The sequence below is a fragment of the Sinocyclocheilus rhinocerous genome, unplaced genomic scaffold (genome assembly GCF_001515625.1).
Source record: "Sinocyclocheilus rhinocerous isolate Xijiao unplaced genomic scaffold, SAMN03320098_v1.1 scaffold86, whole genome shotgun sequence".
Lineage (NCBI taxonomy): Eukaryota > Metazoa > Chordata > Actinopteri > Cypriniformes > Cyprinidae > Sinocyclocheilus > Sinocyclocheilus rhinocerous.
Genome location: NW_015650012.1, coordinates 10,865 through 24,383, shown reverse-complemented (window position 1 = coordinate 24,383; position 13,519 = coordinate 10,865). Strand labels below are relative to the sequence as shown.

General features: G+C 36.6%; 2 protein-coding genes and 1 long non-coding RNA gene across 3 annotated transcripts in view; 1 reads left to right on the top strand and 2 right to left on the bottom strand.

The window, feature by feature from the left end:
- Nucleotides 1-4,157, top strand: part of LOC107711319 (casein kinase II subunit beta) — an 11,088-nt gene extending 6,931 nt beyond the window's left edge. The window contains exons 4-7 of the mRNA XM_016516285.1: nucleotides 496-611; nucleotides 721-796; nucleotides 2,877-3,066; nucleotides 3,167-4,157. Coding sequence (XP_016371771.1) covers nucleotides 496-611; nucleotides 721-796; nucleotides 2,877-3,066; nucleotides 3,167-3,257 — 473 coding nt within the window. The 3' untranslated portion in view covers nucleotides 3,258-4,157. The remainder of the gene's footprint in view (nucleotides 1-495; nucleotides 612-720; nucleotides 797-2,876; nucleotides 3,067-3,166) is intronic.
- Nucleotides 4,158-4,251: 94 nt separating this feature from the next.
- On the bottom strand, nucleotides 4,252-12,383 carry LOC107711304 (protein disulfide-isomerase A3-like). Its single transcript, XM_016516272.1, has 13 exons — nucleotides 12,223-12,383; nucleotides 11,797-11,875; nucleotides 9,572-9,689; nucleotides 9,372-9,479; nucleotides 9,062-9,191; nucleotides 7,797-7,910; nucleotides 7,591-7,716; nucleotides 7,330-7,512; nucleotides 5,760-5,868; nucleotides 5,541-5,669; nucleotides 5,381-5,460; nucleotides 5,242-5,299; nucleotides 4,252-5,120 (listed from the first exon to the last, which is right to left on the bottom strand). Exons 1-13 carry the CDS (start codon nucleotides 12,381-12,383, stop codon nucleotides 5,031-5,033), a joined length of 1,485 nt encoding a protein of 494 aa, XP_016371758.1. The 3' UTR covers nucleotides 4,252-5,030.
- Nucleotides 12,384-13,109: 726 nt separating this feature from the next.
- The window catches only part of LOC107711303 (uncharacterized), a 1,410-nt gene continuing 1,000 nt past the window's right edge, over nucleotides 13,110-13,519 (bottom strand). Inside the window, exon 3 of the long non-coding RNA XR_001636689.1 lies at nucleotides 13,110-13,158. This is a non-coding gene — a long non-coding RNA (uncharacterized LOC107711303). The remainder of the gene's footprint in view (nucleotides 13,159-13,519) is intronic.

The window sequence follows — 13,519 nt, the reverse complement described above, 5'->3', positions numbered from 1 at the left end:
ATCTCGTGCTACTGCAACAAAATTACCCAGCTGTAAAATCAAAACTTTGTTTAATTACCATTATAACTATCTCGCAATGTTTACATATGAATAAAAGCCTACATTATAATCTGTCATATAAATTGGTCTCTTCATTAGAAATTAGCCTACTGATTGCCAATAATATTAAAAATATCTGTATGACATTATATTCTGCAGTTCTTCCCTGTTGTACCGAATATCTATACTTTTCAAATTATCATATCGAAGTTAGAAATTCAAATATTGTGACAAAATTAATTTTGTAGGGTGCCACAAGTTTGTTAAAATTTCCAAAGGGTGCCGCGACTAAAATAAGGTTGGGAAACACTGCTATAGAAGACATGCATTTCTCTGTTTTAAAGTCAATGTGAAATCAAAGGGAAGAGAAGACAATGGCATTTTCCGTTTCAAGCTAACTGTAAACAATGTGATTTTCTAGCTGTGTAATGGTGTTATTGTATGTGTGTGTGTCAGATGAGGAGCTGGAGGACAACCCTAACCAGAGTGACTTGATTGAGCAGGCTGCTGAGATGCTGTATGGACTGATCCATGCGCGCTATATCCTCACTAACCGTGGCATTGCCCAGATGGTGAGTTTTCTCCGGGTCATCTAGTTATTGACTGTTATAATTTCATTAAAGAAAGACCATTTATTTTTCAGCTTCATGCGTATGATGTTGTGCTTGTTTTGTCTTGCAGCTGGAGAAGTACCAGCAGGGAGATTTTGGCTATTGTCCTCGTGTTTACTGTGAGAATCAGCCAATGCTGCCTATTGGTGGGTGTCCCATTTATTTGACTTCAAACAAATAATGTTTGCCATTGTAATCTTTCATCAAAAATGAGAGATTCTCTGGTTGATTGCAGGGCTTAAAGTTCTCCGGCGTGCAGTGTTTGGCTGCAGAAAAAAATAATCCTACATTTAAAAAAAACTTGTTTATCACTTTCGAGTCCATGAGTTCGCCTACCAATGGTGTGAGAGGAGCACAGCTTTCACTCTCAACCAAACTAACATTACCAGCCAATCAGAATATTTTGCTCTTATAAACACGAGATGAGCATCGCAGCACTGATGAATGGAGAAGCGCGACAAAAAGCTGTGAGGCACAATGGTCAAAGATGTCCATATAGCGCATAGGCCTATTTACATAGAAAAACGAATTAAAATGCAGCATAGCTTTTTAAACTGCTCAGAGTAATCACGTCATCTCCATAAGAACGATATGATTGCCAGAACAAATTTACCGGGATTTTTGAAAAGGTCCTGTTCACACATTATCTCTATCTCTTAATGGTAACTTATCAGTAATTTACCAGTAAAGACTGTATGTGTGACTCTTCCTCTGCATTTGCTGTGAATTTGAATTGCTTAACGTTCATCTGACATTTTAAAGGGGTCATATGATGCGATTTCAAGTTTTTCTTTCTCTTTGGAGTGTTACAAGCTGATTGTGCATAGATAAGATCCCTGAAGTTGCAAAGACTAAAGTCTCAAAACCAAAGAGATATTCTTTATCAAAGTTAAGACTCTGCCACGCCCCCCTAAAACGGCTCGTTCTAACACGCCCCCACATATCTACCTCACTATGTGGAAATATTAGCATAATGCCGCCCAAATGTGCACGCAAAGAAAGAAGGCGTGGTTTCAATAACCGCAGTTAGTGTTGAAGCAGCCATGTCAGGGAGACAACTGCATTGTTTTACTTTTTGTAATTAAGACAAATATTTTGTAATTGAAAATGATTCAAACCCCCCCCGCCACACCCCCCACTGCATTATTGAAATAACCTGTTGTCCTGGTTTACATGCAAACTAATAACCCGGCAGTGCAAGTAAACTGCGGTTAATAGACTTTATTAATAAATCAGTGTATTTCCTTTAGTGATGTCAAAACGTAATAATTTGCATATCTAACTCTGAGTATTTAGTTTGTCAGTTGTCATGTTAAATAAATCATTAAAAACTGAAGAAGAGTATTGCAACATGTCCGCGAGAAACTTGCATCTCATATATTTCCCTCTCAAGATGCAGTATTTTGATTGTACCACTTCTCCTTCTGCTGCACGAGATGAGAACACATTTTTATAATTAGTTTGTGGTATATTTACTCCTCCCTTACTGCAAAACGTTTGTTCTGTCTGGATGCGATTAAATCCACAGTAAAGGACGCGCTCCTGTCACATAGCACAAATGCGCACTTTAATAAGCCGACAGAAGACAGGTTAGTGCATTTACATGCTGACTGAAATCGGCAAAAATCTAGCTGTTACAATCGGTTTATGACCTTATTCAGATAAAGGAAAACGTGTTTAAATGACCGTGTGCATTGTCAGCCTAGGCATAACCGGGTTAAGAACATGCACTCAGTGTTTACAAAGTGAGAAACACTTCATATTTATTAAAGGGGTCATATGATGCGATTTTAAATTTTTCCTTTCTCTTTAGTTTTGTAAAAATCGACGCGTTTCAGAAAGGCGGGGCATAGAGGAGAAACAATAATGTACAGTATGTGGAAAATAATGTGGTTTTTTTTACTTTAAACCGCATAAACACATTTCATTACACCAAATACACAAAATAATGTTCTTTTTAGCAGCATCATATGACCCCTTTAAATAACACCTGCTACTAACAATTCAGTCATTTCCCAATGGATAAAATCTATAGTCGACATACTTTTTTTTTTTTCATTTAATATCTCATCGAGTTTCTTAATTGGTTACACATTCTTTCATCTTGACTTTAAATGAGATAAATGGCTCTAAATAATGTTGGCTGAGCAGGTCTATGTGCAGCCGAGTGATCACATGAGCTCAGTGTGAGTTTCCATGAGTGGGTCTAGTGTGTTTTTTCTCTAGGGCTCTCTGATATTCCTGGTGAGGCCATGGTGAAGCTCTACTGCCCTAAGTGTATGGATGTGTACACACCCAAGTCGTCCAGGCACCATCACACCGATGGAGCCTATTTTGGCACTGGCTTCCCCCACATGCTCTTCATGGTGCATCCCGAGTACCGGCCAAAGAGGCCTGCCAACCAGTTTGTGCCCAGGTTTGCCCTCCTTTTATATGGCGGTCACCTCTGTTTAAATTGATTTTCTCACATCTCTAAAATGGTTCAGTTTCTCAGTACTGTCATTCTCCTCTTCCAGGCTCTATGGTTTCAAGATTCACCCAATGGCTTACCAGCTACAGCTGCAGGCAGCCTCCAGCTTCAAGAGTCCCGTCAAAGCGATCCGCTAAGAACCTGAGCAGGGTGGGGTGGGTTGTGTGTCCGTCGGCATGGCCTCACTCTTCTCCAACAATTTTAGATTCGACCAAGACTATAGTTTAAATACGGAGAGAGTGAGACTATAAAACACTCTGGGGAGAAACAAAAACCTTACCTCCGAAACACTGTACAGAAAACGGGGTGTTCCTTGTGAAAATAATTTCAGTTCTTAACCTCCACATAGAAAATAAAGTTACAATTAAAGATAGATACCTGTAGGATGGCTCTGCACACTCTCTGGTCCTGTTTGATTTAGTTCCCTAAGCTTAAGTAACGTTCACATAGCGTTGTGAATTGACATCAGTTCATGACGTGACGTATGGTTGATCGATTGTCATTCAGTGCCCTCCTTTGTACAACCAGATATTTGGCTTACTTTAAAACGGCTGTTGCATGAAAAAGGCAGTATATTTTGGATTTGTTTTAAGCTCAGAGTAATATAGCTGGGATCGTCTGTGACTTTTCTTTGTTGACAGACTGCAAGCTTTCAGTGCATGTATTAGAAAAGACCAGAAATGGGAAGACACAAACGCAATCAGGAAGCTGTCTCTGTCTTAATTAGACCAGTGTTTTGTTTTAATCTTCAGTCCTGCACTCCTTGTCAGAACGACACCAACCTGCTAAGTTCCTCCGGTGTCAAGATTACTTCAGAGAGATTTTACTGGATTTACCACAGACCCACAATTAGGATGTTTTTTTATGTTTGGTATGGGCCCAGGTTTTTCTTCTCTTGTTTAAAGTATTTCTTCTGGTAGAGAGGCGCAAGAATAGAATATATAAATCAGTTTGAAAGCATTGGAAGGTTTTTTTTTTGTTCTTTACAGCTGTTGAGGAACCAGGGTTCAGAATTCACAATAAATGTCTTTTTCTAAGTTGTGTGAGAGTCCTACATGTCTCTGAGGTGTGTATATAAACATATACATACACACACATATATATATACATATATATAAACTTTAGAAAATAGAAATATATAAAAAAATAAATATCTGAATAATAATGCATGTCATATACTTACCTCTTGTTTAATAAACAAGCATTTTCTGCTCATCAGTGAGTACCTCTTGCTGAACAGACAGCTTCATTTAGATGTCAAACCAAATTTAAGGCATGGGTACTGTAGAAAAAATACTAAATTGGCAGGACAACGTTTATCGTGTAAACTGCATCCATTTCACACCCAAACTTTATATAAATACATAACCAATTGTTCAACCCATGTCCTAACAGATTTTGGGTTAAAAGATGCCTTTCCATTTGATCACTTCAGTAGCAAACCAGGGGCAAGAAATGACAAATGCAAACATTGATAATGGCTCCATATGATTGTACACCACAAATGGCTTGAAACGAATTACCGTCCATCTAATGCATGAAATCTGATACGTTTTACCATCCATAGAGGCCATGAATACTGGCGTAAATGTATGTTGAACAACAGTGATAACTAATGTAGATGGATGGAAACATTGTGTCTAAACAGTAAATAGCAAATCAATGAAGCTCATGCAACAAAGAACAAAGTGATTAAACGACAAAACAGGACTCTTCAACATAGAAACGTGCAGATTGCTGCTTATCATGTGGACAATATAAACATTAGATCTTTGTGTAATATACAACTGGTTTTATTTTATTGATTGTTGCCAGTTTATTTGATGTGATATGTATGACCGAACTGACACACCATCCCACTGGATTCTTCACTCTTCCTGAACAATGTACAGCAATTTTCCCTTTACCGTTTACAGCTCTTCTTTGACTCCATTTAGGACAAGAGGTCTGGAGGCCTCAAGCTTCAGGAACTTGATGAAATCCTTCACTTCACGGGCTCCCTGACAGAAAACACAACCAAAATTCAAAGAATGAATATTTACAATGACAAATATACAGTTTGGACATGACAGTTGATATAAACGATATAAGAAACATGGTCATCGTGGAAATAAACAATACCTCGTATCGTTTTGGCTCATCTGTCCGGCCAGCAGCTGCAAAGTATATTGTAGGAAATCTGAAAAACGAAAAGTTCATAATTGCTAGCTACAATGAATATAATACATTTTATGAGCGATGAAGAGATGTGAATACATACCCTTGCACGTCATAGCCCTGCGGGACGTCATTGGCAGTTGCATCCATCTTGGCGATTACAATATTGGGATCACTGTATAGCTGAGAGCATAGAAATCAGAAAAACAGGATGAGAAGTGATTCAGACAGAGATAAGACATACTGATGTCATGTAAGCTCACCCGTTCTCCAAGCTCTGTATATTTGGGCTCCAGTTTTTTACAGTGGCCACACCATGGAGCATAAAACTCAATAAGCACGTCTTTCTCTGGGTCACTGACGATCTCTTCAAACGTATCTGCCACAACCACCTGACCACAGACAGCGACTTGTGTTAACGCTTGATACGAGACTGTTAATGAAGACCAAATGAAACGATCAAGCACATGTGTCTCACTAACCTTGACGGCTCCATTGTTTTTGGCTGGCACAGGCTCTGATTTGACGTAACGCTTCAGTCGCCCAGAAAAATAGTCTTCCAGAAAATTCTCTAAAGACTTGCCATCTCGTCTGAGGAGGGACCATACTTACAATTAAAACCAGACATGATTAAAGCGTTTAATGTGTTGATGTACATCATGGGACACAGCTAAATGAAGAATATTATTATATTCAAACAGTATTATGATAACAGTCTTGTTAATGTGTGTTGAACACTACTGTTCAAAAGTTTGGGGTCAGTACGATTTTTTTTGAAGAAAGTTTCTTATACTAGGCAAGCCTGAATTTATTTGATCAAAAATACAGTGAAAACAGCAATATTGTGAAATATGATTACAATTTATAGTAACTGTTTTCTACTTTAATATATTTTAAGATGAATTTTCAGCATCGTTACTCCAGTCTTCAGTCACATGATCCTTCAGAAATTATTATAATATTCTGATCTGCTTAAGAAACATTTGTGACCCTGGACCACAAAACCAGCCTTAAGTCGCTGGGGTATATTTGTAGCAATAACCAAAAAAACATTGTATGGGTCAAAATGATCCATTTTTCTTTTATACCAAAAATCATTAGGATATTAAGTAAAGATCACGTTCCATGAAGATATTTTGTAAATTTCCTACTGTAAATATATCAAAACTTCATTTTTGATTAGTAATATGCATTGCTTAGAACTTCGTTTGGACAACTTTAAAGGTGATTTTTTTCAATATTTTGATTTTTTTGCACCCTCAGATTCCAGATTTTCAAATAGCTGTATCTCGGCCAAATATTGTCCTATCATAACAAAACATACATCAATGGATGTTTTCATCAAAGCTTATTTATTTGGCTTTGAGATGGTGTATAAATCTCAATTTCTAAAAATCGACCCTTATGACTGGTTTTGTGGTCCAGGGTCACATTTTTGATTATTAATAATGTTGAAAGCAGTTGTGCTGCTTAATACTTTTTGTGGAAACCATCATACACTTTTTTCAGGATTCTTTGATGAATAGACAGCCCAAAAGAACAGCATTTACAGCATTATAAAAGTTTTTACTGTCAGTTTTGATCAATTTAATGTATCCTTGCTGAATAAAAGTATTAATTTAAAAAAAATCTTACCGACCCCAAACACTTGAAAGGTCAAGAAATAAGTTTTGGGATTTTGCTAATTTGTTTAACTTATGTGAGCATATTAATATTCAATGCACTGCATTTTTAAAAGAAAACATTTGAGAAAAAAACAGATTAATTGCAATTCATTATTTTTATTGAATTTACTCAATGCAATAATTATAAGAATACATAAGAAATACATAATAGTCTTCAAAAGCAGTTTTCAGAAAATAAACTGATAACACATCAGGGATCAAATGACACCATGCTATTCTCGCTGGAAATGAAATATGCTGTTGCGGCTTGTGGTGGCATGTCCTAATTAGTCAACTAATATAATTATTTAGAATATCAAATCATGTATAATCTCTTCCTTATAATTCTGAAAACAGGATCCTCACAGTATGAAGTGTTTGTACTCACGTGAACTCCTCTCTCATGGTGTATTTGTTTCCCGTTCGTGTCCTGATGGTGACAAACGGCAGCTCGGTTGCGTCCGAGGCGCCCAGACCGAACTCAACCTCCAGCTCCTCCAGAAAGTCATTACGGTTCGCCACAGAATACAACAGGCCCTGAGAACTGAACTTAGACGCCACCTTCAACACTCTAAATGCAATTGGGAGGGAGAAAGACAGGTAAGTGCTTTATGACTTTATATTTGCTCACTGATTTTAAAGGACTCACCTGTTTCTCCAGTAGTTGGAGCCTTTGGGATTGCGAAGATAATCTAAGTCATAGTAGGCCGTCAGTAAATCCCTCTTCCTCAATGAATCCTTATTCTCTTTGGTCAGGTGAGGACAGAGTCCAAAACTACAGAGCAAAAGCAATCATGATCTCAGCATGTGCCGTGTGTGTGTGTGTGTGTTTGTGATGTGACGGTGTCTGCTCACATGTTGTCTCTGATGAAGCGGCGCAGGCCTGTGATGGACAGGGGTCCTGTGTGGTGAACCACACTCTCCTCAAACTTACTGCTCAGTCTGGGGGGGCGGAACAGAAGCATGGACCTGCAGGGAAAGGGTTTACACATTCTTAGTAGTATTGCATATTTATGTTAATATTAGTATTTCATCCTGAACACCCAGCTACACAGTCCACATTAGTGGTTCTCAACTGGTTTTGCTCCAGGAATTAGATTTTAATCTGGACAGCAAGTGTTGGACAACAAAATTGTTTGTGGTACCAAAGTGAACAAAATTGTCCTTAAAAATAAATATTAACATTTGCATATTGCTGGATTTTTTTTTATTTATGGTAAAGTCAAATGATTCAGCTGGTCTAAGAGAAAACATGATTTCTGAATATTTACTTAATGCACGCTAATAATTTTAAAAAAAGTTTTCTCTTATGCTCATAAAGGCTGCATTTATCTGATAAAATACAGTAAAAACATTAATATTGTGAAATATTGTTAAAATTTAAAATAATTGTTTTCTGTTTAAATGTGTGTGAAAATGTAATTTATTCCTGTGATGGATTTTTAGCATCATTACTCCAGTCTTCAGTGTCACATGATCTTTAAGAAACTATTCTAATATGCTGATCTGCTGCTCAAGAAACATTTGTGACCCTGGATAGCACAATATTTGGCTGAGATACAACTATTTGAAAATCTGGAATCTGAGGGTGCAAAAAAATCTAAATACTGAGAAAATCACCTTTAAAGTTGTCCAAATGAAGTTCTTAGCAATGCATATTACTAATCAAAAATGAAGTTTTGATATATTTACAGTAGGAAATTTACAAAATATCTTCATGGAACATGATCTTTACTTAATATCCTAATGATTTTTGTCATAAAAGAAAAATCGATAATTTTGACCCATACAATGATTTTTTGGCTATTGCTACAAATATACCCCAGCAACTTAAGACTGCTTTTGTGCTCCAGGGTCACATTTCTTATTATAATTAATGCTAAAAACAGAGCCTATTAATAATAATAATATTGATTATAGCCTATAAATAACAAGCCTAATAATAATAAATGAGGGCTGCCTAGTTTAGTGAGCTTCTCACAAATGACAGATAAATCTGAGATCAACAGCAAAAGATCCGTCAAGTGTTTTCATGGATAACATGGATAAGCCTATTGATTTTACTATCCTAACTAAGACCCATCACTTAAAAACCAGTTGAATTCCCTCCCCTTGCTTACTCGTATTTGACCTCATATTTCTTTCCGAGCTCTAGGTCTGTGGTGTGGGCAAAGCGGAAACTCCCCCTCATTAAACTGGCTCCTTTAAGAAACTCAGAGAGTTGAGAACTGTCAGTTACTGAGAAGAATCCTGAGATATGGACAGACGAAAGAAAATGCAAGACATTAGTAATAAAATATATGCATTATCTATCTATATTCTATCCATCTATCCATCTTTACTGCATTTATGCATTAACATTACATCTGCATTAGATATTTTCAATCTACAGAATAAATAATAAAGTTTAGAGCCAACTAGAGCACTTACCAACTATGCTGGCATCAAAGTTGTTGATAAAGTTCTCCAGGTCATGCTCACTATGCAGAGGCACAGAATCAGGCCCGGCCTGTTTCTTCATATAGTTCACGATTCCATCTGTTTGGAAATTATATGCCCACAATGACATCACCAGCAAATCACTTATTGTATTTATGGCACACATAAATAAAAATGATACAGGAACATACCGGCTGAGCGTGGCCCATCATATGATGAGGATTCCTGTCCGTTCCGAAATATTTTGAGTGTTGGGTATCCAGTCACCCCATAGCGCTTACAGGTCTCTGTATTAGCAGTACAGTCCACCTGAACAAAGACCGTCACACATCCTTAAACCATCTTACATCAATCTCTACTGAATCCACTATTAACATTACGATAACACATGAGGCTCCTTAATATTGACCACTAAGATGAGTTTCCATTATTGCAGGTTCAAAACTATCAATATAATCGGATTACCACAGGAAAATATTCAGACTCCGTTTGTAAAAGCTACAACTGCATTTATAGTAAAGCACTTATTATGGAAATCTATACAGAGCAGGGTTATCATAGTAAACTAAAACTCTGCTACTTGAAAAAAAAAAGTTAACTTAAAATTAAAAGAAAAAGGGAAAAAAAAAAAAAATTCAAAACATGAATAAAAAATAAATTTCAATAATATTAAAGGGGTCATATGATGCGATTTCAATTATTCCTTTCTCTTTGGAGTGTTACAAGCTCTTGGTGCATAAAGAAGATCTGTAAAGTTGCAAAGACTAAAGTCTCAAATCCTTAAACCGCATAAACACATTTCATTACACCAAATACACAAAATAATGTTCTTTTTAGCAGCATCATATGACCCCTTTTAAGTAACACTGATAGAAGGTTTAAAAGCAGAAATGTCTTCAATACCTAAGGTGTTAATTGAGCTGTTGTCTAAATCAGAAGGATGAACTTTTGTGTGATTAGGTGTTGCTTTTTCTGGTATCCTTGCACATTCCGTGTAAAAGTTACCACTTTATATGGTCATGACAGATGTGGAAAGATTCAACTAACTTTGCATACTCAAATAACTAAATAAGGTTAGAACAAAAAACAATCTCACAATGTTTGTGACTATACTGAATATCTACAAAATAGTGAGTACATGAATCAGAATCAGAATGAATCAGAATGAGCTTTACACATACGAGGAATTTGTTTTCGTGACAGAAGCTTCCACAGTGTAACAGAATGACAGTGACAGAACAAAAAAACAGATAATAAAAAATACAAATAAATAAAAAATAAAAAATAGAACAAGTAAATAAGGAATAAAAATATATAAATTGACAATTGTATGTGCAGGTATATTACAATAGACAGTTTTGTATGTACAGGTACTGTATATTATGTGCAAATTTGAGGTGTAGACTGAGTATGTGTGTTAGATAAATAAGTGTATGAGTGTATAAATAGTGTGTGTTCCACAGTTATTGTTAAGTGTTCATGAGATGGATGATGGCCTGAGGGAAGAAACTGTTCCTATGTCTGGCCATTCTGGTGCTCAGAGCTCTGTAGCGTCGACCAGATGGCAAATTTTAATGGTTTTTCTCTGTTATTCTCATCATAAGTAGGTAGATGCATTAGTATCATTCACGCATTATAAGCCAGACTATGCTCAATTTTATGTAGTATACTAAGGTTGAAAAACAAACAATAAAACCATGCTAATATGTGAAATAAAAGGATCATTCTAGGATAAGTGCTTTTATGAAATGCATAACAGCGCGTCCTGAAGCGTTTGATCAGCGCCGCAGCTCCCCTGACTACAATGTCCAGCAAAACATCAGAATAATCAAAAACCGGTGAAATATCGGGTGGTGTGTACTGCCGAATGTCCAGCAATTCGTCTCTGGTGAAACTGATTGCAGGGATATAACTAAAGACAGGACAAACTAACAAAAACATAAAAACAACTGCGGAGCACGCCACGGAGGCAGCCATCAGCGTCGGCGCCATCTTGCGTACTTCTACAGCATTTATTGATCTTAGTTAATGTTAATTTCAATATTGACTAATACATTATTAAAGTCAAACGTTGTATTTGATAACATTAGTTAATGCAGTGTGAACTAACATGAACAAACAAGAAATAACTGTATTTTCATTAACATTAACAAAGATGAATAAATGCTGTAATAAATGTATTGTTCATTGTTAGTTCATGTTAGTTAATACATTAACTAATGACAAATGACACCTTATTGTAAAGTGTTACCTATTTATCCTAATGCAATGCCTTGCCCCATTGACTTTTATTGTAAGAGCATCACTGTAAACTATTGTGTTCACAAAATGGACATTGCTGTAGGTGTTAATTGGCAGCATTTCACGGACACTGTCAATAGAGCTTCAATTGCAATCTCTACTGTAAATTACTCACCTTGGCTAAAATTACTGTTCCCTTCAGTCGTGTAGCTGCAGTTTCAAACTCAGGAGCAAGTTTCTTACAATGACCACACCTGAGAAGAAAACAGAGCAGCAAAACTATCAAGAACTCCTGGAATGTTGGAATAAATGACGGCGACGGCGAATAACGCTTAACTTGTGATATAGCAATGAATAAAAAGATTGTTACTTATCCCAGCTCTCATGTTTTTCTTAAAACCTTACAATGCTTTATCCAAATTAACAAAGGTTGTCATAAAGACCGCTGTATTGAGGTACCATGGACAGCTCCCGCCATCACACACACACAGCAGCACTGCACTGAGTGCAAATGCATGCAGACATTCTCTTTATTATTATTATTTTACACCAAACTGTTCTTAACTGCATATTTGCATGTGCAAATGAATCATTCTCTCACCATGGGGCATAAAACTTCACCAGCAGGGTCTCGTGCTCGGGCGCGATGTACTCGAAATCTGCGTCTTTGAGCTCGAGCGCATCACTGCGTCCACGCGCTGCCGAGCTCAACACACACAGAGCTGACAGACATAAAACCCCGCGCAACATAAAGTTATCCATCGAAGAAGGAAGAGAGAATAATCTCCTATGAAACCAACACTAAACTAAACTAAAAACGCACATACCCGGGCGGTTTCCGCCGATATGTGTGTGAGGGGCGGGATGAAAACACAACGTGTCACTGAAGCAAGCGATGATTGGCTAGTAATTCTACAGCTGATGAGGTGTAAAAGGCTCATTGGTGACTTTCTCTGTCAATCAAAGTTCCTCCTGGGAGATTGGTTTATTGCAGAATTACAGTCAGAAAATAAACTAATATTCGACGTATTGTTAGACAAGCAAATAATTTATTGGATATTCCTTCGCATAAAATGATTTGCACAACCTTCATATAATTATTATGAAACCATATTAATAATAATTAAGACAATTCACTGTAATTTATGAAACCTTTCTGTTGATTTAGACAGAATTTTTTTTTTAATCACATCCTGTAGGAAAACGTAACAATAATTCCCCAATGTTTTTAATGTCTTACTACTGTTTGAAGCTTGTGTATGCCTTCAAAATCAAGAATCATAAATCTATTTTTACCCAAATTTCTTAAATGGTGTTTCTTTTGTTCAAGTACTTCAGGAAAATGGATTTGAAGTGTTACATTATTTCTGCTTCAATTCAGGCGGCAGGTCCAGCCTGCACACATCGTTCAAGTCTTATGTCAGTCTGGCTCATCTTCTATCGTTCTGGGCTGGATCTATGGGTCCGATTGGCTTGTGGGATGTAACATGCTGGATTTGTGGAACAACTTAATGAGGTCTTGAAAGCGCTCCAAAACCTAAGGAGAAAAAGGAAACATTGGTTGTTTTCCAGCTATGTGATTTATAACGGTCGACCTGACTGCACAGCAGTGGTGGACGAAGTACACAAATGAAGTACTTGAGTAAAAGTACAGATCCGTATAATAAAATATTACTCCAGTAAAAGTACTCCTTTTTCAATTTTACTCGAGTGAAAGTACAAAAGTACTCGATTTTTTATGTACTTAAGTAAAAAAGTACTGATAGATTTATTTAGCAATATTATAAAGGCTACTTAATTAAATTTTATATTAGCACATCTTTTTTATAATCCTACTGCTCAAAATACCTGGGATTTTCCCAAAATAACCACTATATGGAGTCAAGATATATTTTTGT

What these genes read in the sequence shown, in the direction of transcription:
- LOC107711304 (XM_016516272.1), bottom strand. Translation starts at nt 12,383, where the DNA reads ATGGATAACTTTATGTTGCGCGGGGTTTTATGTCTGTCAGCTCTGTGT. An exon ending in TCCAACTACTGGAGAAACAG is followed by an intron (nt 7,513 to 7,590) that starts GTGAGTCCTTTA and finishes AATTGCATTTAG; the next exon opens with AGTGTTGAAGGTGGCGTCTA. An exon ending in ATACAGAGCTTGGAGAACGG is followed by an intron (nt 5,461 to 5,540) that starts GTGAGCTTACAT and finishes CTATGCTCTCAG; the next exon opens with CTATACAGTGATCCCAATAT.